Source organism: Hippoglossus stenolepis, chromosome 6 (assembly GCF_022539355.2).
Source record: "Hippoglossus stenolepis isolate QCI-W04-F060 chromosome 6, HSTE1.2, whole genome shotgun sequence".
Lineage (NCBI taxonomy): Eukaryota > Metazoa > Chordata > Actinopteri > Pleuronectiformes > Pleuronectidae > Hippoglossus > Hippoglossus stenolepis.
In genome coordinates, this window is record NC_061488.1 from 13,929,768 (window position 1) to 13,950,767 (window position 21,000).

General features: G+C 42.1%; 4 protein-coding genes across 6 annotated transcripts; all 4 read left to right on the forward strand.

Annotated features, from left to right (window-relative positions):
• The first annotated feature begins 173 nt into the window (after positions 1 to 173).
• On the forward strand, positions 174 to 7,526 carry ppardb (peroxisome proliferator-activated receptor delta b). The gene is made up of 8 exons (XM_035158970.2): positions 174 to 672; positions 2,486 to 2,884; positions 2,983 to 3,134; positions 3,249 to 3,387; positions 3,677 to 3,879; positions 4,159 to 4,365; positions 4,476 to 4,719; positions 5,447 to 7,526. Exons 2-8 carry the CDS (start codon positions 2,545 to 2,547, stop codon positions 5,692 to 5,694), a joined length of 1,533 nt encoding a protein of 510 aa, XP_035014861.1. The 5' UTR covers positions 174 to 672; positions 2,486 to 2,544; the 3' UTR covers positions 5,695 to 7,526.
• Positions 7,527 to 8,651: 1,125 nt separating this feature from the next.
• On the forward strand, positions 8,652 to 12,684 carry mkrn4 (makorin, ring finger protein, 4). Of its 3 annotated transcripts, none has more exons than XM_035159482.2 (8): positions 8,652 to 8,774; positions 9,830 to 9,958; positions 10,062 to 10,309; positions 10,392 to 10,477; positions 10,567 to 10,835; positions 10,934 to 11,041; positions 11,571 to 11,670; positions 11,758 to 12,684. In XM_035159482.2, the coding sequence occupies exons 1-8, from the start codon at positions 8,701 to 8,703 to the stop codon at positions 11,908 to 11,910; spliced, it is 1,167 nt and encodes a 388-aa protein (XP_035015373.2). In that variant the 5' UTR covers positions 8,652 to 8,700; the 3' UTR covers positions 11,911 to 12,684. The 3 variants fall into 3 exon arrangements, with proteins under 3 accessions (XP_035015373.2, XP_035015374.2, XP_035015375.2); XM_035159483.2 differs by having other exon boundaries at positions 10,582 to 10,835; XM_035159484.2 differs by having other exon boundaries at positions 10,585 to 10,835.
• A 384-nt stretch (positions 12,685 to 13,068) lies between these two features.
• On the forward strand, positions 13,069 to 17,167 carry fance (FA complementation group E). The gene is made up of 10 exons (XM_035159396.2): positions 13,069 to 13,326; positions 13,835 to 14,405; positions 14,576 to 14,620; positions 14,705 to 14,761; positions 15,235 to 15,378; positions 15,461 to 15,584; positions 15,792 to 15,867; positions 16,386 to 16,452; positions 16,526 to 16,651; positions 16,744 to 17,167. The coding sequence occupies exons 1-10, from the start codon at positions 13,121 to 13,123 to the stop codon at positions 16,849 to 16,851; spliced, it is 1,524 nt and encodes a 507-aa protein (XP_035015287.2). The 5' UTR covers positions 13,069 to 13,120; the 3' UTR covers positions 16,852 to 17,167.
• A 949-nt stretch (positions 17,168 to 18,116) lies between these two features.
• rpl10a (ribosomal protein L10a) lies at positions 18,117 to 20,677 on the forward strand. Its single transcript, XM_035159640.1, has 6 exons — positions 18,117 to 18,200; positions 18,631 to 18,702; positions 19,160 to 19,240; positions 19,737 to 19,885; positions 19,984 to 20,156; positions 20,466 to 20,677. Exons 1-6 carry the CDS (start codon positions 18,196 to 18,198, stop codon positions 20,634 to 20,636), a joined length of 651 nt encoding a protein of 216 aa, XP_035015531.1. The 5' UTR covers positions 18,117 to 18,195; the 3' UTR covers positions 20,637 to 20,677.
• Positions 20,678 to 21,000: the final 323 nt, after the last annotated feature.

A 21,000-nucleotide genomic window follows, 5' to 3' on the forward strand; every position in this document is an offset into this window, starting at 1 on the left:
TTTGAAGTATAGGCTGGGGGTGATATACACATGTTACTGCACAGGGTGAATTTTAAAGTAATATAAATGTGATTTCTACTTTTATGCTGTTGAAGAAAAGAAGAAAAAAAACCACACACATCCAGATAAACAACAACAGAGACCTTGACTCCTCAGCCAGAGAGCTGCTGGATGAAGGCTCTGGGTTGGTTGTGCTGAGGTTTTGTGGTAGTGTGCGTGTGTGTTTGTGTGTGTTGTAGGGACGGGGGGGCGCTGTGTCCTGGCATGTGACGAGGAGGAGGAGAGGGGGCAGTGAGGCAGAGCAGAGCAGACTCAGTCAAAACTAGGAGTCGCAGAGGGATTATCAGTCAACTAGACTCGTGTGCATGTGATATGGAAGCCAGCAGCACCCGTGTCCGGACTGTCTCTCCCTCCCCCGGGGCTCGGTGATGTGTCAGCTCGGCCGCTCCGCGAAGGCCCGGGGATCGGTGTAAGTTTATGTTAGCACTCGGGCTAGCTGATTAGCTCCCCGCCGCTAGCTCCCTCACTCCCGCTGGCTACTTCTTCCCAACTTGTCAACAGCCGATCGATCCTGGACCTGGCCCGGGCCACTCAGGGGACCCGTCCATCCTAGCCCCCCGGCAGTTCCCCCGCACCGAGAACTCTTCTGAACCCTCAGCACCACAGGGAGAGGTAAGCTAACCTGGCCAGCCCGCTAACGTGTATTAAAGGGGAATGTGGGTCAGCCACGCTAACAGCTAGTGGTAGTCAACATCCAAGGTTAGTAGCTAACTAGCACCGTGAGCTAGCCGCGCCGCACTCCTCGACGGTCGGAGCCGCTCACTTTAAAACGGTTCGTGTTGTTTTCACAGTCGGGGGGAAAGTTTGACTTCAGCCGCGGCTTTAAGGCAACTGTCCCCTCATTTCTCTGCTTGTATCAAGTTATAGAGACTCATTGAGTTCACTGTAATGTTGCAGAAATCCCCTGGAACCAGTGTGACAGGTTGTCTGCTGGATGACAAGTCCCAACAGTCCCAAACCTCAACTGCTTTCCTTCTTTCTCTTTCCCCTAAAATGTCTCAAACTCTGTTTACTTTGTCCTCCTCTTTGGTTCATCGTGGAGGTATCGATCCTGAAAGTGTTCATCGTGACTTTAAAGTGGAATTACTGTGGATGTTGGTCAGGGCACAGCTACATTCATGGACGGATTAATCCGCTAGGGGCAAAAAAAATAAAAAAAAGTCCCCCCCAACCCCCAAAGCCCTTTCCTCCACCAGCGATCAACAGCGCTCAGTGTGTACACAGTGCGAGCACACTGTCCCCTTAAAGCACTCACCAAGTACACAGTGCACCCTACCATGGAGCTGAGGCAAACAATAATACAGATGTCTGCAAGCTGCACAGGACACAAAGTTTACTTTATAAGATAGTGGAGGACACACTGAAATGTTTGAAATGCAACCATGTTGCACCAAAGGAATGCCCAGGGAGGGAATCGTGTATCGTGTGTATTTCAGTAAAACTGTGGCTCTTATTTGTGTCCAGGCCTGTTTTTTTAAAGTTTGGTAAAAGCCTCATATTCTGATTAGAAACGTAGAGCGGCTGATTTGAGGATATTTGTTTGTGGATTGTATAAATGGCTTTATTTTATTTAACCAGGAAGTTTCTTGAGATAGATTATTTAGTTTTTTCAATGCAATGCCTCATGAAATCAGTGTGTCTAGTAGGGCCGGGGCAATAAAGTAATATCAATAATCATTGCAATATAATTTTTATCTAAAGTAATGTGACAAAAGTTCAATATATATGGACGTATTGCTTATGCATTGTGCACAGTGAGGAGGTATAACAGATTATGATAGAATAGGGGGAAAAGCCTTTATTGTCATTGTGCAAGAGAAACAACTACAACAAATTTAGAGGTGCAACCTCTGAAAAAAGTGCTAACAAGTTTAAAATCCAACAATAGACACCACTAATATATATATGAAACTAATACATACTTTAAAGTAGAAGAGTTGTTCCCTATTAGTTATTGCACAGAATGGATATAAATCAATGAGCAGGTGGTGAAGCTATTGGCTTTATTTATTTTTTTACGCAATTTATTGACAGATAGTCTGGAAAAAGCACCACATTATGATATATATCAAGCACGTCATTTGAAATGACATAATACTACAACACAGGTTGTTTTTCATATCACACGCCCTGGATCAATAAGATGTGGGAGGTTTAGTTCAGGGTCCGTATTGGTCAGGCACCCATGCTTGTCTGTAGCACTTGCCTCACGGTTAATCCACAGCAAGTCGGTATCATGTCATAAGCCTATTACCATCAAGAACATCCCCTGACTCATCAAATGCAACCAGTAGTACTTGACTGTCTTAGGAAAGGACACCTAAATAAAGAAGATGTGAAACAAGTTACAAGGGATAAAACTCAATAGTTGTTTTTGTTAATTTAATATTGCTTGTTTAAAACAAATGTATCTACTCTTTAATAGTGGAGCTATGATGGCAACGTGACAAGAGGGGAGCCGCTGAGTCAGCTTCAACAGGAACCATGGAAGGGTTTCAGCCAACTGTTACGGAGCAGCATGACGGGGTGAACGGTTACTGCGAGCCCAAATCCCCCCAGGACGCCGCCGATGTCAGGTGGACGTCCCCGAAGAGAGAGTCTGGTGGTTCGGACAGCTGTGGGGGGGCAAGTGTGTCAGAGCTGACAGACGTGCAAGAGTTGAAGGCCAGGGAAAGTGAGGATGAGGAGGACAGGGTGAAGAAGGAGAGAGTCCCTGTCTCTAAAGGCCTGAAAGGGGACCAGAAGAGCAAAGAGAAGGAGCATCTGGATCAGGAAAAGAACAATCACAGCAAGCAAAACAGCAGTGGAGCATCCAGCTACACAGGTAAACTCTTTTTTTGGGCATGTTTTAAACTGGAATATTACATATTTTGATTGCAAGGGCATTTTTTAAGCCTTAATATTTATGCACCTTTCGTTCAGACCTGTCCCATACCTCGTCCCCCTCGCTGTCAGAGCAGCTGCGTCTTGGCCGCGAGGACAGCACAGGGGCAGGGATCAGTGTGGAGTGTAAGGTCTGTGGGGACAAGGCCTCAGGCTTCCACTATGGCGTGCACGCCTGTGAGGGTTGCAAGGTAAAGCATTTTTTGTTTATCAGGTCAGAATAGCTTTATGAGGTTATACATTGTGATAATGCAGGTTTTTGTCCAATATCAGTGGCTGAACCAGTTGAGCTTTTTCTCACTCAGGGCTTTTTCCGGCGAACCGTGAGGATGAAACTGGAGTATGATCGCTGCGAGCGTTCCTGCAAGATTCTGAAGAAGAATCGCAACAAGTGCCAATATTGTCGCTTCCAGAAGTGCCTGTCTTTGGGAATGTCCCATGATGGTGAGAGCAAATTTTTAAAATCAACTTAACTTCATGAATCAGGTCAATTTATTGATAGATTTTTTACAAATGCAAGAAAATGTTATGATCTGATTTGGGCTTCAAAGAGCTTTATATAACATGAATTGTGTGCACGCTGTTAGTTGACAGTTGGGTCTAGAGTTTCCCTGGTCTCGTTTAGGTGATGGAGAATCCACAAGAATTTAACCAAGATGTATTTGCACAAAAGAAAGACACTCCTGAAACATCCACTCAAAAATATAACCAGCATGTGTGTGTGTTTGCTTAGCGATCCGATACGGACGTATGCCTGAGGCGGAGAGGAAGAAGCTGGTGGCTGGCCTGCTTGCAGAGGAACTGAATGTTAGCAAACCAGGTGGCTCTGACTTGAAGACCTTGGCCAAACAAGTCAACGCAGCCTACCTGAAGAACCTCAGTATGACCAAGAAGAGGGCCCGCAGCATCCTGACAGGCAAAACCAGCAGCACCTCGGTACGTTCCAGTCTTAAAACATTCATCCTGACATGGCCAGGCGGGTTTTACAAATTTAATGATTAACTCTCGGTGATACATTGTTTAGCAACGTAAGCATAGTCAAATATTTTCAGTCATTCTTACTACAAAGTACTTGTTTATACATATTCCAATTATGTATTGTGATAATCCTCGATACCCTACCCTTCCAGATATCATACCAAGTAAACACTAGCTCTAAGCCTATGCAGTTACAGATGTTCATTTAAGAGAAATGTATGTTTGCCGACCTTTCAGCCGTTTGTTATCTACGATGTGGACACACTCTGGAAGGCAGAGAGTGGTTTGGTGTGGAGCCAGTTACTTCCAGGTGCGCCCCTGACCAAGGAGATCGGGGTCCATGTGTTCTACCGCTGTCAGTGTACTACGGTGGAGACTGTGCGAGAGCTCACAGAGTTTGCCAAGTCCATTCCAGGGTTTGTGGACCTCTATCTTAATGACCAGGTGAGTCACTTCCTCCTCAGTGTGCAATACAATAACATAATTTTAAAGTGTGACTATTTAGGAAGATGCTAATGTTTAATTGTGTGTGTGTGTGTGTGTGCTTTCTGCAGGTGACTTTGCTAAAGTATGGCGTACATGAGGCTATTTTTGCCATGCTGCCGTCTCTCATGAACAAAGATGGACTGTTGGTGGCCAACGGTAAAGGCTTCGTCACCAGGGAGTTCCTGCGAAGCCTAAGAAAGCCCTTCAGTGAGATCATGGAGCCCAAATTTGAGTTTGCTGTCAAATTTAATGCTCTGGAGCTGGATGACAGTGACCTGGCCCTGTTTGTTGCTGCCATTATTCTCTGTGGAGGTGAGACTGAGGGGTTTTCCTGTGTCGTATGAAGAATGTCATATTTGCTTGTTGTTATATTCAGGATATCTGCAGGTCTTCAAAAGTCTTAAAAGGCTCAGAATTGAGCCTCCTCATAAAAAAGACCTTAAAAGGGTTCACAGTCTTACATTTTTATTTTCTAAAGTCTGCCATAGGCAGTAATGTTAGTTAGTTTTAAAATGCCTGTCAGGAGATAAACTAAATGTTGGATATTTTAAACAGGTTAAAATCATTTTTGTGGAGTTCTAGTTAATACCATCAGACCCATAGAAGAAAGTGTTCATTCTGTCAGCTGTTTTTTTTATTTACACTACGGCTACCTGTAACCGTTGCAATAGTGCTACTGCTATGAAGCTTTTTATCTCATAACGGACCATTTAGGCAAAAACATTAACTCAAATTCATAAATAACTTGTATTTATTTAACCCTTCCATTCATTTACTGTTAGTAATGTCAGTTCCAGGTTACATTAATTCAATTTATTTTATCATTAAGAATTCTTGTGATCCAGTTTACTACTACTGAAAAATGTGACATCATAAATAACTCTGGGCCATATTGTCTGTAGTGGTTTCCCATCATACATTCTTACTTTGGTCGGTTTGATTGTGAAACGGGTATTGACAGGGACTTAATGATTGCGTTTGCTTTGTGAAAGTTGTGACTCCTCATCAGCTCTTTTTCGGTCCTGTCTCATTCTTTCAGATCGTCCCGGGCTAATGAACGTGAAGCAGGTGGAGCAGAGTCAGGACAACATCCTCCAGGCTCTGGACCTCCATCTCCAAGCAAACCACTCTGACTCCGCCTACCTCTTCCCCAAGCTGCTGCAGAAGATGGCCGACCTCCGTCAGCTGGTTACTGAGAACGCTCTGCTTGTCCAAAAGATTAAAAAGACTGAGTCGGAGACCTCGCTCCACCCTTTACTACAGGAGATCTACAAAGACATGTATTAGTGTTCTTCAGCACAGACTTCTTTCAGCAATACTGTTACAGACTAAAATTTGACATTTGAAATAATACACTGCATTCAGTACAAGCACTGTTCCACATTCGGGCTTGGATTTTATCTTGTGCAGATGAGACAACGTCGAATGGTAGAGTTAACACAATCAGCAAAGTCTTCAATATGTCAGCGTTACCTTCTTCACAGTAACGCGTGTGCGTGCGCGAGAGATAGAGAGAGATGAACATCTGGAATCATTTGCTGCAAGTCCAAGTTTCCCACAACGGTCACTTAACAGAGAGAATGATATGTTTTCTCACCGAGGCTGCTCCTATTTCATCCTAATAGCAAAAGCTGACCCCAGAGCCGTGTCTAGAGAGAGAGCTTCTCCTCGCTCACCGCGGCTCTGAGCTTTGCCGTAAAGGGAAAGCATTTCATGTTCTTTCACCAATGGCTCAGTTGCAATGAAAAGAGCCGTCAGTTTGTACTTTGCAGAGTTTCTTACGATGCCAATGTCTTTGGTTAGAGTGATTGTCGCCTGACTTTGGGTGAAACTGAAGATGCACAAATTGGTTTAATGTTTACATCGTTCTCATCATCAATGACTTCTTCCTTTGCCATTTGGTTAATCGAACACAAACTGGGCTGGCTCCAGCAGTGTAGAGCTCTCTCATTGCAGCTGTCTGTGCAATACAATTTCCATTTATTTCAATAAATGTGGAGATCCAAGTTCTTTTAGCTTTTGTCTTAAAGCCATCTACCCAAGTGGTAACTAATGGACTGTGCTGCACAGATTTACTTTCCGAAGCTGACACTACAAACCCATGATCCGCTGAAGTACAAGGGACAACATGTTTTTCTTTTTTTTCTCAAACATGCAAGCTATCATAAACTTGCTGTTTCAAGGTTTTTGTTAGTTCATTTGTAATTCTGTTACTAATTATTTGTAATTGTTGATCATACTTGTAAGGACAAAACCTGAATTATCATCTTTGTTTTATGTATTAAGTATATGTCTTATTTCATTTTACATGCCTGCCTATTTAGTTTAGGTTGTACCAAATATATCATTAAGCATACCAACACATTTTTTTTCTCCTTGATGAGGAACATGGATTTGACGCCTTAGCAGGATTGACCTTAAACCAGCATATTGTTCTGTGATATCATTATTGGTAAAAAAAACAAAACAAATTGACGATAAGAAATCCATCAGCATCTAGTAAAGTATGATTTGTTTCTGTTCACCTAAGATTTACAAACAGTTCTAGATTACGACCCTGTCTGTGTCCAGTCTGGTTTGTCTTGTTAGGAGAGGCACAAAGTGTAACAGCCTTACAAAACTGTTGCCAGGATTCATACGTTTCTGTTTTTCCCCCCATATTTTGTCAGACTTATTTTTTCAATGTACTTATTCTGAGTGGACTCAAGTACGTCAGCCGCGGTGCACACAGACTCCACCTTCAGACGCCTCTCCCTGTGCTCTTATTCTGTCCTGATCCCTATATCTACCTCTAATGTATGATCTGTGATGACATTCTTCCACTTGTCTCATCCAATATCTGACAATTTTCTAATGACATTTTTTTTTTTTGCCTTAATTCCTGCTTTTTTGGTACACGTTGCGAAATTGATTTTATTGGCTGATGTGGATGGATAAAAAATGAGAAAGTACACCAAAAAAAGTGGTAAGCTACCTCTATGTCTGTGTAAGTGATGGATGGAACAGATGTGTTGAAGTGTGAATACTTGAAATGATTTTCGTCCTTATCGTCACATGTAACCTACCTGCAGATGTAGTCTAGTTTACAACCAACTTATAAACTTGATTAGAAACACTGATTTTTTTTTCCTCTCCACTTTTCTGTGAAGATCGTGGTATCTTCAGAAGTTGTTAACAAGTGCACGTAGGCGACTGGACGTGCTTGTGTTTCTTGAAGACTTTTCACCTCTCATCCAAGAGGCTTCTTCTGGTCTAACTGAGTGATGGGAATACTAAGTTCCCTCCCCAGACAGCTCAGCACCCAACCACATTCAAACTGTGGCGGCTGTGGTTCAGGGGTTAGAAGGTCAGTGGTTCGTTCCCAGTCTCCCCTAGTCTACATGCTGAAGTGTTGTTGGGATAGATACTCTTCATCTCATATAGAAAGTGCTGCACATAGATGCACTGTATGAATGCGTGTGTGAATGTAAAACACACTATAAAGCACTTTGAGTGGCCATCAGGAATAGAAAAGCTCCACAGAATATACTGACCATTAAAGGTTCAGTGTGTAGAATTTGATATCGAGAAGTGAAGTTGCATGTTGCAGCTGAATCCCCCTCATCTCACCCTCCCCTTCCCAACATGAAGGAGAACCTGTGGCAGTCTTCAGTTGTCATAAAAACTCAAAGTGTTTAGTTTGTCCAGTTTGAACGACATGACAAAAAACATGTTAACATGAAGTATTTAAATATAAATGACCAATTCTAGGGTAAAGAAAACCACAAATTGTACAATATAGATGAAACACACTCGTGAAAACATCACTAGGATTATTTTATATTCAATTTCTGCCAAAATTCCCATAGACCTAAATCTTACACAATGAACCTTTAACTCCAGCAGTGACCCTAAAGAGTCACACTAGCAAGGTGGCTCTACAACTTACAGGCATCAACAGCCATTCACACCTTGACTCAGAGGACCCCAAAGACCCACTAAGTCCTTGAGGGGGGGGGGGGGTCAACGAGCTGCCTGATCAACATAAAGACACCCACACAGGTACAGACCCGGGAGAGGGATCACCTGAAACCCCCAGGACTCAAGCAAGTCCAGTTTCCTTCGCACACTTGCAACGACTTCCCCCACTTCATTCAATATGATCACAAAGCCTGTCCGATCCCCACGTGCGATTATTGTAATTCACCCGCCGTCAAATTGCGAGTTTCGTACGTCAGGAGTCACGCACGGACGTCAACGTCACGTTTCTATTGGTTGGTTGCTAAGTAAATTGGCTGATAACTAGACGGTGTGATGGAGTGCGCTGCTGCGGGACGTGCGGGAATCACACGGAGGATGGAGTCTGGTCGCAGTGGAAGCATCTGCAGGTAAGCGGCTCTTTGTCGTGTTTGGAACCCGCACAGTGCTCAAACGGCAGCGGGTTTGTTAAAGAGTCAAATACATGGTTGTATTGTTTGTTTGTTTGTTAGTTAGTTCCGGTTAGCCTCTTCCACTTTTAAATGCCACCGTGCTGCGTTCAAATGCGTTCGCTACCGCGTAAAAGCGACTATTTTTGACGATTAAAACGGTTATTGAAGCAAATGAGACAAGAACACGTCGCTTTTAGTGTTTGTTTTACCTTTTAAAAGACATTGGCAGCGTGTAGAAATATTAATAAACGAGTGGATATGTATCAAGCGTGGATTTTAGGGCTAAACTCCACGAAACCTCCCCACTGGGCAGTTAGAAAGTCAGTTACATTCAAAGTTAAACAATTGTGATAAATTAAAAAATGCGGTTCACAGCATTTGTTAACACTGTCGGGTTTCAAGTCAACAGGTTTGAACTTTCTACTTATAATAAAAATACTTAACTAAAACTTGTATTCAAAACTTAGGCCAACTCTCCTGTAGCTGCCTCTATATTTATAGCATTTCTAACCAGGAGCCTTGACTATTCTAAAGACTGGAATTCACTAAGTCACAAGTTTAAAGTTGAATATCCAGGATCCATTTAAAAACATGTGTGTAGTTGACCTGACATTGAATGGACTCATCTATTGGGGTTGGGGGATGCATGGATAGAAGCATGTCTGGGAACAATTATGATAATCTATTACCATATTATCACAATCTTTTCAAGCAAAATTAATGAAACAATTTGGAACATTCTGATTTCAGTCTTGCACTCCAGATTTCCTGATTTTCCTTTTTTCACATCACTGTAAACCAAGCATGGTGCAGGTTTGGATGATTGGGAAATGAAAAAAAGTTGTTGGAAATAAAACTTGATGGGATGGGTGTTTTTAAGGTTCCATTGACTAAACCAAATCAAAATATTAATTGACAATGAAAATTGAACTCTGAAGATTTTCAGTCATCCATGTCATTGTATCTTCTGACGCCACATGGTAGGAATTTACTCCCTTCCATTGTCATTACAGGAGTTTCTTAAGCGGCTCTTGCAGATTTGGTCCAAGGTGTCATTATCGCCATGAGTGGCCAGTCATACCGTCAGCCCAAATATGTAGACACTTTCAGAAAGGTGGATGCTGGTATGGCGATCGCTGCAGGTGAGCGTTGTTTTTTTAAATATCTCAGTTGTGCAGATAATTGGATGAAGAGGATGATTTGCACACAAGTTTGTTTTAATCATTCATTATCATCCAATTCCAGGTTTATCCATATCCTCCAGCCTGTAGTGGATGCAGCTGTTGCAGGCAGAAGGAGTTCGGCGCCTACAGTCTCCTCCTCGCACGTGTCCCACGCTCAGCCTGACAGAAGAAGGTCGGAGCCTGCTCTTCTGCGGGCTGAGGTGACGTCCAGGCAGGAATGCAGCAGATCAGAGGGGATGTTTCACATCTCAGATCCTCAACGCAACACCGGACGTCTGCCAATAAATATTCCTGTGGAACAAGCACAAGGTATTAGATATTTTCATGGATGGACTTGACTATGGTCAGACTTTCTTCACACTTAACTACCTTTTTTACTACTTTTCTCCAGATATTCACTCTCCAACTGCTTCTCGGGAATCGGTCCAAACATCAGATGCTGCTGAAGCGGGGGCATGTGATGGTGGAAATGAGCAGGTTTGTATCTAATTTGCTGTGTTAAGTGTGAGTGCTGTAGATGACGCAGCAGTTTGTTAAACTAACCTGTTGGATTTTACTGATGTCAGTTTTTGGGGGTTCAGCAGACTTCTTCCACAGAGACGACAGAGGAGGGGGCTACGGCTGCAGCCTTTGCGAGCCAGGGGGAAGGGGAGGAAGGGGAGTCTTTCCTCAACAGTAAAAACATGACCTGCGGCATCTGCATGGACAAAGTCTACGAAAAAACTGAACTAAGCGACCAACTTTTCGGAATATTGCCAAACTGCAATCACTCCTTCTGTTTACCATGTATACGGACCTGGAGGAAAACAAAAGACTTTGGGCAGGATGTGGTTAAGTAGGTGTATTTAACATTTGAATATTTGTTTAATTGTATCTGATGGCACGACATTAACTCGTCTGAATCAACACTGTTGTTGAATGATTATTCCTCAGGAGCTGCCCACAGTGTCGAGTGAGATCTGCCTTTTACGTGCCAAGCAAATACTGGGTCGCGGGAAAGGAAAAGGAAAATGTAATTGCTGCTTTTAAAGAGAAATGCAGGTATGGATCCTTTGTGTTGCAGTGATTCTTGTCAAAAGATTGTTTAAGGATAAATTCTATTTGAGTAAATCACTAGTTGGAAATTAGCTTGCGGTCACTAAGAGTTAAGGAGAGACTTTTTGTTGGTACAGGTGATTCCAAGTTTAACTCGACTGATCCATGTCAGTGCAGTTGGAATGATTTTCATCATGTTATTTTAACTTGCTGCATAAAACAACATAGCTCTCAGTCATTGATCCTTTACCTCAGTGGTCACCAAACTTTTCAAGCACAAGATCACTTTTTACTTCGAATCTTAAGCCGAGATCTACCACCCGACTATCTTCCCCCAAAAAACCTTAAGAGGGTCATATTTATTATTTTTGTTATTTCTGTTAAAGTTGACTGAAAGGGGGTTGTGGGATGAAACTAATAAACTGGGTATTTATTTATTTTGACATATTGCCAAAATGAGGTGTAGAGTTGAATGCATCATGTAGGATAAACTACTGCTACTGAAGACTCTCCCTCTGCCTCTACACGTTTACAGACAGAAAAGCTGCAGTTACTTTGCACGATACAGATGCTGTCCCTTCAAAACGGAGTGCCTTTATCGACATGATAAACCTTTACGTCGAAGATCGTTCCAGGTAAATATACTTCAAACCTGCAGAGTGTTTCTCATGAGTTCTTGTGGTTGTTGGCGTGCATTACATGATATTTTGGTGTTTTTACAGTATCCTACAGAAGATAAAGACGACTTTGTGGGTTTAGCCCTGCTGGATTTTTTCATGGACATGGCCCTCAGTGTTGAGTATGATGATGATAACGATGACGACTTTGAGGCCTATTACACCCTTTTCCCCCCACGTATGGAGTACGGATTCTGAGCTTTTTTTTCATTCTTCTTGTCATTGCCTGAAACCACTGATGGGGGCCTCGTCCTTACACAATCATTGGTCCCAGGAGAACACACAGTTGTGTTCTGACCCTTCTGCCCTCCTTGTTTAAGTATTGAAACAACTTGTGAGTTGCCATTTAGAGGACAAGGGGAAACAACCACGCACCATGGAGTGCCAAGTGTGTTCATGTTATTGATTAGTCAGACTACAGCAGACGATTCAACCACAAGAAGAACTAATCTGTGAAATTAGCTTCTACTGTCTGCTTGAAAGTGAAAATAAGTCGCGTTACCTCTTCGTTGCACATAGATCATTGACCTTACCCCCAGATACAAAAAAAGCAACAAAGATTTGTCCCCTCTAATAATTTTGTGTTTAGTCTGTGACTTCCTGATTATTAAGGGTTTACCCTCCCATGGCTGTCGTTCTTCAAATATGTTGCAGATTGTCAAATTCCCCTGAACCGCTCCATGGATTAATACGATTCCTAACCTGTGACCTCTTTGCGAACAATTTGCACCATTTTGATATTTTAATAGTCTTATGTGAATGGAAGTTTTAATCGTCTAAAGATAAAAAGTGTACTGTGCCCCTTCTTCCTGATGTCCACAACCGATAATACCTGTCTCAAGGGGTAGTAACGAAAACCATTTCCTGGTTTTGGCTTGAATACAAATTGTTAAGATTTTATTTCTTTTAAACAAGTTGTACTTGTACACGTAAAATAAAACATTGCTTCACATTGTCTCTCTGAAAAAAGCCTGCTGTTCTCTTGTATTTTTTATTATTATTGATAAATTGGCAAGGTGCTGTTTGCTTGCAAGTAATTGAATTCCAGAAAGTAATAGTGACAATACACATTCCAAGTGCAAATGCAATTTTAGGATGACATACAGTATCATCGTATTCATGGTCGCAGTCACGAAATGAAGGAAGGTGCAGAGTTTCATTAAAATTATTTTAAGACGAGGGGAAATATGCACAACCGTTTTAAAAATGTGATTTTGAGGAATAAAGAGGAGTTTTAGGTGGTTTAATAAGTGGAACTTTAACGTAAACCTTCCATCCCACACCAATCCAGAAGGTGGCGGTAATGCATCTAAAAGCTGTTTGCAAACCGCCATTAGATACAATAGAAGAAGACATGTCAACAGAAATGGCGGGGAGCAGTGAACAGTGAAGGATTCATGACTGATTCATGACCATGTTTCTGAGTCGGTTCGACGGCCAGTCGAAGCTGCTGCTCCGCTCGCTGATGTCCGGAGCCTCCGGTGTCCACAGGGCGGTCGACGTGTTCCATAGGCAGCAGCGATCGAACCCGGAAATGTCCCTGTCTCACTTTATAGAGAAACTGTGTGAAGACGAGGTCACCAGCTCACAGACTGGAGAGCAGCCCCTGTCTGTGTGAGTCTGGGATCAATAAAGTCTTTCTGTCTGTGACATTGTCTCTGTGTCTCTGTCACGGTCTGTGTGTCTGTCTGTGTGATTTTGTCTGTCACTGTCTGTGTCTGTCTGTCTGACTGTTTCTCTGTCTGTGTTGTTGATAAATCAATTGGAAACAGTTGGACCACTCTGTAATGTAAAAATAGCAACTCTTCATTGTCCCTGATAATCAAATGTGAGGATTTGCTTGTAGTTATTTTAATGATTCTGTTTTATTATATTTTACGAACACTGAAGTGTCCCTTTGCCCTTTACAACGATGAAGGTCTCAGACAAACAGCAACATAACAGAGGCTGAAAGACTTCTGTTTGAAAAATTAGTGAATCAATTAAGTAGTTTGTGATTATGTTTGTCAATCGATTAATCAACACATCGTCTTAGCTTTACCACAGACAAACTGCAGCCATATTTTGTCTTATAACAGTTGCTTATGTCTCACACCCATTTTTCCCCCCTCACTCATTCTAGTAAACCTCTGGTGAGCCTGTTTCCAGCATCGCTCAAACAAAACCTGCTGTCCTTCGTCTATCTGATCCACTCGGTTCTTCCTCAGACCTCCGTTCTGCGTCTGCTCAAGTGCCTCAGCCAGGACCCTCATCCCAACCCCTGGACCTCCGCTCTGTGCAGACAGATTAGGAGAAGTGTGGGCGTGCACGATGAGGAGCCTCTGTACACTCCCCTGTGCAGCCAGAGACTGAAGGAGCTCTCTCAGTGTTTGGTTGTTTGCGGTGAGACCGGAGGTTGGGCCAAGTGCCTCAGCGATCAAACGGTGGAATCTGGTTCTCAGAGTGCATCTAGTTTGTCGGAGCTGGGCACACAGAGGAAAAGGAAAGTGAGTTTAGTCACTGTGGACTCAGGCGATGAAGAGACGGGACAGCAGAGTAAACGGATAAGGATGGATGTCTGTGGCAGTGAGCAGAAGGCAGAAGAACAGGACGTAAACAAGGAGACATCAGAAAGGTTAGAAAGAGAAACTCCTGCTGAAGAACTGCAGCCAGCACCGGACTGTCAGTCTGAATCCCTGCCTGAACACATAAAGGTTAGAGACAAAATTCATCATCCACTTTTACAATTTTACATTTTCTTTGTTTTATTTTGGTTCAAAGGAGCTGAAATGATCAAAGCCAGTCTACTAATCCCACATTACATTTGTTTTTTTTAATAACACATTAGATTTGAAATAATAAAACTGGTGTATTTATCTTTTAGGTTTCTGTTCTTCAAATAAAAGAATTACTGGAAAGTCATACGGAGGTAAGGAGAGTGGTTTTCTCATCTACCCAGTGCAGTCTTTAAAAAGTGGTATTTTTTATAATTATATTTATTGTGTGTTTTCAGTGGGACCAGAGCTCGATGGATGTGTTCAAAGTGCTGAATGACTGCGATCCTGCCCAAGTGCGTAAAAAAAAAAGAAGTTTTGCCCGTGTATTTACACCTTTTTGTTTACTGTATCATATTTAAAGGGGTTTGCAATGTTTTAGTCAGCCCCTTAGTCTAAACAAAACGTATTAAATTCCACAATCTGAATTTTAAGCCTTAAAATGCCTTAAATATCTTAAAATATTATGTACAAGGTCTTGAATATGTTGAGGTAGCTCTTAGTTTTGGGTGTAATGTGCATTTTCCACTGCTTTAGTCATGCTTTAAAGTATTTTATTTGCTTAAAGAAATGCTGTGGCGTCATCCATAGTTTCTAATGTCTCCCTTTGTTGTAGTTCTTTATCAACGACACAGATATTAACACACTGTGATAATGTACACTTGTGCTATAGATGCCCACTGTCTCTGCCTGTAGTTTAAGTGATATTGAGGGTAATTCTCTAGGTTTCTTAACCTTATCTTCCCACTCCTCTACCTCTGCTCTCTAGGTGGAGGTGTTATGCAGCACGCTGAGTTTGCCTGACGTCCCTGAGCCGACTCTGCCTAAACTGTGCAGCAGTGTTCTGACTCTCTCTGCTGACCTCAGCTACAGCACGGCCGCAGCAATCATCAAGAGCCTCCTGCTAGAGAAGGTACAGCACTGAATATGCAAAGGATGCAGAACTGCTTCGCTGTGTTTGATACTAATGGAGCATCTTGGTGCTGCTTGTGTAGGTGCTGTCCCTGTCAGAACCGGCCTCCAGGTGCCTGGTCACTGCAGTAACGTCGCTGTGCGTCCGCTATCCCAGACCAATGTGCCACGCTCTAATCGGACCAATTCTAAAGGAGAAGAACATAGGTGAGGAGAGGGCTGAGTAACAACTGTAAATGAATCAGTTATGAACACAGTTTGTCTCATGGAGGATCAGAGTCTGTCTGACAGAGCAGCAGTGGATTCAGTGTCCTGGTTAAAGCACACAGAAACAGCACAGATGAGCCAGGACCTGTAACCCGGTCCTTTGCCCACACATCAATTGATCTTCTATTCTGAACTTTCTTTTTTCAGGGAATCCACAGGCGGAGCTGCTGAACCGACTGATAGAGGGCTGTCTGGATTCTCATTACAGACTCCTGCTGCTTCAGTAAGATAATGCATCTAAATGCTGTGTTTTTATAGCCATTTTCCGACATGAACTGAAAAGAATGACCGCAGAATTGGGTCCGAACTTTCTCTGGAGTTTACCTTTCACACACGAGCAACACAGGAGGTGATTCTCTGCTCAGACGCATTCACAACACAGAAATCTTCAGAGCGTTCAGATGAGGGGTGGCACAGCAGGCAGAGGCAGGATGTAACGCGACCACATGTTTTTGTTTACAGTACATAGACACCATATGGCATATCACCACAAACCCTCTAGAAACTCACTCTAGTTGAATCCTGCAGAGAATCTCCTGCTGTGTTCTCACATCAGCTCATTCAGACTGTCACTTGAACTAAGAGTTTCAGATAAAGTGATTCAGTTTCAGTGGTCAAAGGTCACAGTGACCTTATATGAAAAAGAGAAAATATGTACACGCAAACTCCACTGGTTGGTGGAGGCATTCGACCTCAGTGCAGTAATTCTAGTTTGCCTTTCTTTCACCCTGTTTCTCCCAGAATGACATTCAAAGTTGCGTGGAGTGAGGCGGTGCTCTCTGTTATCCACAGCTTGCTCGAGTCCAAGGTGAGTCCAGTGTTCACTCATGAGACCAGACCCAGTACTCACCGTTATTGAACTGTCTGTTTCTTTTTTCCAGCCTGACTTGAATGAAGAAGTGTTCACACAGTTCACAGAACAGCTCCTCACACAGGGTCCTCAATTCACAAAGTCTGTGAAGTTTGCAAAAATGATGTTAACCGTCCTCACCAAATATAGCAGCCATGTGAGTTTGCAGGTTAATATTATGAGTTAATGTTTGAACATTGGATGAAACTGTGTTTGAGCTCTTTCTGCATGTTTCTATCTTTGTTCCAGGTGACGGCTGCACACAAACACTCCCTGTCCTGTTGCCTGACGTCGAATGAAACCTTCCTGAAAAAGTCTCTTCAAGCTGCTCTGAAAAGAATAACACACACAACCTGATAGCACTTTACTTCAAGTCCCCTTATTAAGCATTTAATAAATGGTGTTTAATGTAGCTGTGAGCAGTTGTATGGATGGATATTTTTGTATGGTTTGTTAATGTATAATATTTGTCAGTGTAATCTGAATTACTGTATTATAATTTATTATCTGTTTATACACAAGCCTCCACTTATGGCTACATTATACTGGATCTTTAAGCATTTATTACATGTTTATATGATTCTTATAAAAGCTGAATGTTGGGACTTGATGGTGGGACATGAAGTCTTTTCTGATCTGCATCTAACACATGTAAATAAACAGGTTCAATTAATTTTGTGTCTACATCTTTACAATAATTTAAAGTGAAAATGAAACGCCTCAAGTCTCCTTTTTGCAATGTGTAGGAGGGTTTACAGACTGTAAATCTCTCATGTCCGTTGTACCTGTGAGCCTGTTGTCAATGTTAAATAGACTTTAGCAACCACACGATTCCCAGCCTAAATTTTCCAGAAAGTGTCTAACTTAATAACTATTGTGCTGGGAAACTGCCAAATACAGGTCCTAGCCTTAAATATAGTACCTCCCACTTCACTGCACTTATTTGAGGGCTGTAAAAAATTGTTATTCTGCAAATTCAGATTTTACATAATATGATGCAGATTCAGGTTAAACCATAGACTGTATATGAAGATAAATAGTAAATAAACAAATATAAATGAATAAATTAATCTGAATATTCAAGCTAAATTAAGCTACCCAATACTTTAATTATCACCACATCAACCAGAATGTGTTAAAGAAAGTCTTAAATGATATATATATAGATATCTATATATATATATATATATATAGATATAGTATAGATATATGTATATATATATATACGTAATGTTATAACACAAGATTATGCTGCATGAATACTTTCCTTTTTACTTTTAATGCCCGAGATAGATTTTATTGATTGTTCTTCTGTGTGGTTTCAAATGCAGTACTCAAACTTCAAATGATTTGAGATAGTTTATTTTATTTTTGTCAAGAGGCTGTACAACCTCCGTGCGTGTGCGCGTGTGATACCCTACGTTTAGACTGCATTTTTTTCCAATGAATAAAAATACGACAAAAAATACTTCAATAATAGAGGATCAGAATCAATAGAAATAAATAGCATATTTTTATTTATTTAAATTAATTTGTCTTTTAACAAATGAGGTTTCAAACACTCTATAACATAAACGTTGTTTTTCTTTATTTTACAACGCTGCAGTTCTGGTTACGTCATCACGGTCGCCTATATTGTGCGTAACTTCCTGCTGCACTTCCTTTTTCATCGTAGCTACACGGGAGGGACGAGCCGCCAAAATGAGGTCAGAGACAATTTTACCAGTAAACGTGAAATAAAATGTATTTTCCACATTTACATGAACTTACATTAGCGACATAAGCCTGTAGAGTCACTGTGTTAAGCGGCGGTTGTGCTATTTAACCCAGAATTTCAGAATTAAATGAAGTTGAACGAAGCGCATGACACCGGCTCCTCCGCTAATGTCGCACATCACGTTAACTTTTCAATCCTCTGTCATCCGCGCATTTAGAACACATCTAAGTTTATATTTAACATCAGACGATTAGATGAACTATTGTAGTTTATATTAACTTTAAACTGAATGTACTTTATCCTCATTTAACGATCTTTTCATCGCTGCAGCTCAGCGCCGCAGATCGTCTGGTTTAAATGAGACTTTAACACGTTTCTCTGTGGTTAACTTGACATGTGTGTATTTGTGTGTTTAACAGTAAGGTGTCCAGAGACACGCTGTATGAAGCAGTGAAGGAGGTTCTGTCGAACTCCCTGACCAAGCCAAGGAAGTGAGTTCACATCCACAAGTCACACTAACGTGCCTCCATCAGATTGTAACGTACTTTTAAATGTGTTACCATGAATTCATTAACATTGGTTACTGTTGACTCCTTAAATGTCTTTTTGTACTTCAAATACTTGTATTTTCAACATCTCCATTAGCACATACTTTCTGTACAGTGACAGTTTTGTAGTAGTACTGGTGGCTGGCCCTTCCTCCCACTGCAGTGAACTTAGTTTTGACTAATTTTGACATTTTTATTTTTTGTGTGCTATTGTGTTTGACTGTATTGTTGGATACTGGCTGCCTAAATTTCCCTCTGGATCAATAAAGTATCTATACATCTAAAGGTAGCAGCAGGGGGTTTTCACCAATGTTTCATACTTTTGTGACTCTTTGATGGAGTCTGGTTTTTAATAATTTCATTCCAGAACTTAACATTTACTGAATGTGTCTGTTTGTAGGTTCGTGGAGACGGTGGAGCTGCAGATCAGCTTGAAAAACTATGATCCCCAGAAGGACAAGCGTTTCTCCGGCACCGTCAGGTTCGACCTTTTACTGTCTCACCCAACCTTTTCCATGTTTGCTACCAGCCCTGTCTGAGGGTGAAAACAGCCTGTGTTTCCTTGGCCAGTAGAGGCTTGATAAGTGTTTAAAGAAAACAGTCCAGACAGGCCAGGGGCAGACATGGAGAAGTACTCTGGGTAGTCTGACTGAGCCCCATCAGCCTCGGCTGGTGAAGGCGAAGCAGGCGGACCCCTACCCTGGGTCTTAAAATATGAGGGGAGGCTTTGAGTGACTGAGCTTGTAAGTTCAGGTACTCGAGCCGACACATTTACATAATGTTACCCAAGAGGTCAGCTGGACACCGGCCATGATGGTGGTGTGGGTAAGAATCTTTTCACCGTCAGAGCCCCTCTCCTGACATTAGCCCACTGTTCACTGTAAACCGTAGAATTCTCTCAGCCGCACCCTGCAGTGCTTCCAACAGACACCTCTGGGTTTGAAGTGACCGTTATTTACCGTTTTGTTAACACGCAGGCTGAAGACTCTCCCCAGGCCCAAGTTCTCCGTGTGCGTTCTGGGAGACCAGCAGCACTGCGACGAGGCCAAAGCCGCCGAATTGCCTCACATGGACATCGAGGCTCTCAAGAAACTCAACAAGAACAAGAAGATGGTCAAGAAGCTCGGTATGTAGTTCAGAGTACAAACCCCCAAGACATCTGTATCACGTGGTTTTAAATGTATTTTTAACGCTAGTCTTTTTTCCCCTACTGTCTCCTTCCAGCCAAGAAGTATGATGCTTTCCTGGCCTCCGAGTCTCTGATCAAGCAGATCCCACGTATCCTGGGTCCTGGTCTGAATAAGGCCGGCAAGTTCCCCTCCCTGCTCACCCACAACGAGAACCTGAACACCAAGGTGGACGAGGTCAAATCCACCATCAAATTCCAGATGAAGAAGGTATGTTCAGCGCTACCTCAAATTTTAAAATGGTTTATTCCTCCACATCGACAGTGAATCTTCATGCCACAGTCTCACAGGACTGTCGTGACTCGAGGCCTCACGGCAAATATCGGCTCCAATTAAAACATGTTAACTCAATTTGTAGATTTTGTAATGACTCAACTTCCAAGGTGTTGAACCATCCACCGCTGCCAGCCCATAACATTTAATTGAAATGCAAACATCTCTCGTTTAACATTATAATATAACCATAGTTGCACTTTTTATTTGTCAGAATCTATGTCTGACCCGTGTTTGTTTTTCTAGGTGCTCTGTCTGGCTGTGGCCGTCGGTCATGTGAAGATGACAGAGGACGAACTCGTGTACAACATTCACCTGTCCGTCAACTTCCTGGTGTCCCTGCTGAAGAAGAACTGGCAGAACGTGCGTGCCCTCTACATCAAGAGCACCATGGGCAAACCCCAGCGTCTCTACTAAAAGACAGCTTTTCTATTAATAAAAAGTGGAGATGCTCCAAAGTTGGCTGCTTGTGTTTATTTGTTTGTCAGATTTGCTTCCTGATGTGGTTTGAAATGTAGCTTTTTATAACCTAATGGTCTTGGATACTTCATTTTATGTTTTGGTTGATTAGTGATTTCTTTCCTCCTTTCAACCTGAAATACTCAGGACTACTTGGTTCATGGTGTAGATAGAATATAATGGACACATTTAAAGGTCCTACGGAAGAACTATACAATAAGCTTTACAAATGCCCAGCCCTTGTTCTGGTTCATGTCATAAATTTGAATATGATCCATGTGTCTTTGTGCTGTTGATGCAAAATAGGCCTGAAACTAGTAAT

What these genes read in the sequence shown, in the direction of transcription:
- ppardb (XM_035158970.2), top strand. Translation starts at nt 2,545, where the DNA reads ATGGAAGGGTTTCAGCCAACTGTTACGGAGCAGCATGACGGGGTGAAC. An exon ending in TGGAGCATCCAGCTACACAG is followed by an intron (nt 2,885 to 2,982) that starts GTAAACTCTTTT and finishes CCTTTCGTTCAG; the next exon opens with ACCTGTCCCATACCTCGTCC. An exon ending in TTTGGGAATGTCCCATGATG is followed by an intron (nt 3,388 to 3,676) that starts GTGAGAGCAAAT and finishes GTGTTTGCTTAG; the next exon opens with CGATCCGATACGGACGTATG.
- mkrn4 (XM_035159482.2), top strand. Translation starts at nt 8,701, where the DNA reads ATGGAGTGCGCTGCTGCGGGACGTGCGGGAATCACACGGAGGATGGAG. An exon ending in CGCAGTGGAAGCATCTGCAG is followed by an intron (nt 8,775 to 9,829) that starts GTAAGCGGCTCT and finishes TTGTCATTACAG; the next exon opens with GAGTTTCTTAAGCGGCTCTT. An exon ending in GCTTTTAAAGAGAAATGCAG is followed by an intron (nt 11,042 to 11,570) that starts GTATGGATCCTT and finishes ACACGTTTACAG; the next exon opens with ACAGAAAAGCTGCAGTTACT.
- fance (XM_035159396.2), top strand. Translation starts at nt 13,121, where the DNA reads ATGACCATGTTTCTGAGTCGGTTCGACGGCCAGTCGAAGCTGCTGCTC. An exon ending in AGAGCCTCCTGCTAGAGAAG is followed by an intron (nt 15,379 to 15,460) that starts GTACAGCACTGA and finishes CTGCTTGTGTAG; the next exon opens with GTGCTGTCCCTGTCAGAACC. An exon ending in TCTAAAGGAGAAGAACATAG is followed by an intron (nt 15,585 to 15,791) that starts GTGAGGAGAGGG and finishes TTCTTTTTTCAG; the next exon opens with GGAATCCACAGGCGGAGCTG.
- rpl10a (XM_035159640.1), top strand. An exon ending in TCCCTGACCAAGCCAAGGAA is followed by an intron (nt 18,703 to 19,159) that starts GTGAGTTCACAT and finishes GTCTGTTTGTAG; the next exon opens with GTTCGTGGAGACGGTGGAGC. An exon ending in GAAGATGGTCAAGAAGCTCG is followed by an intron (nt 19,886 to 19,983) that starts GTATGTAGTTCA and finishes GTCTCCTTCCAG; the next exon opens with CCAAGAAGTATGATGCTTTC.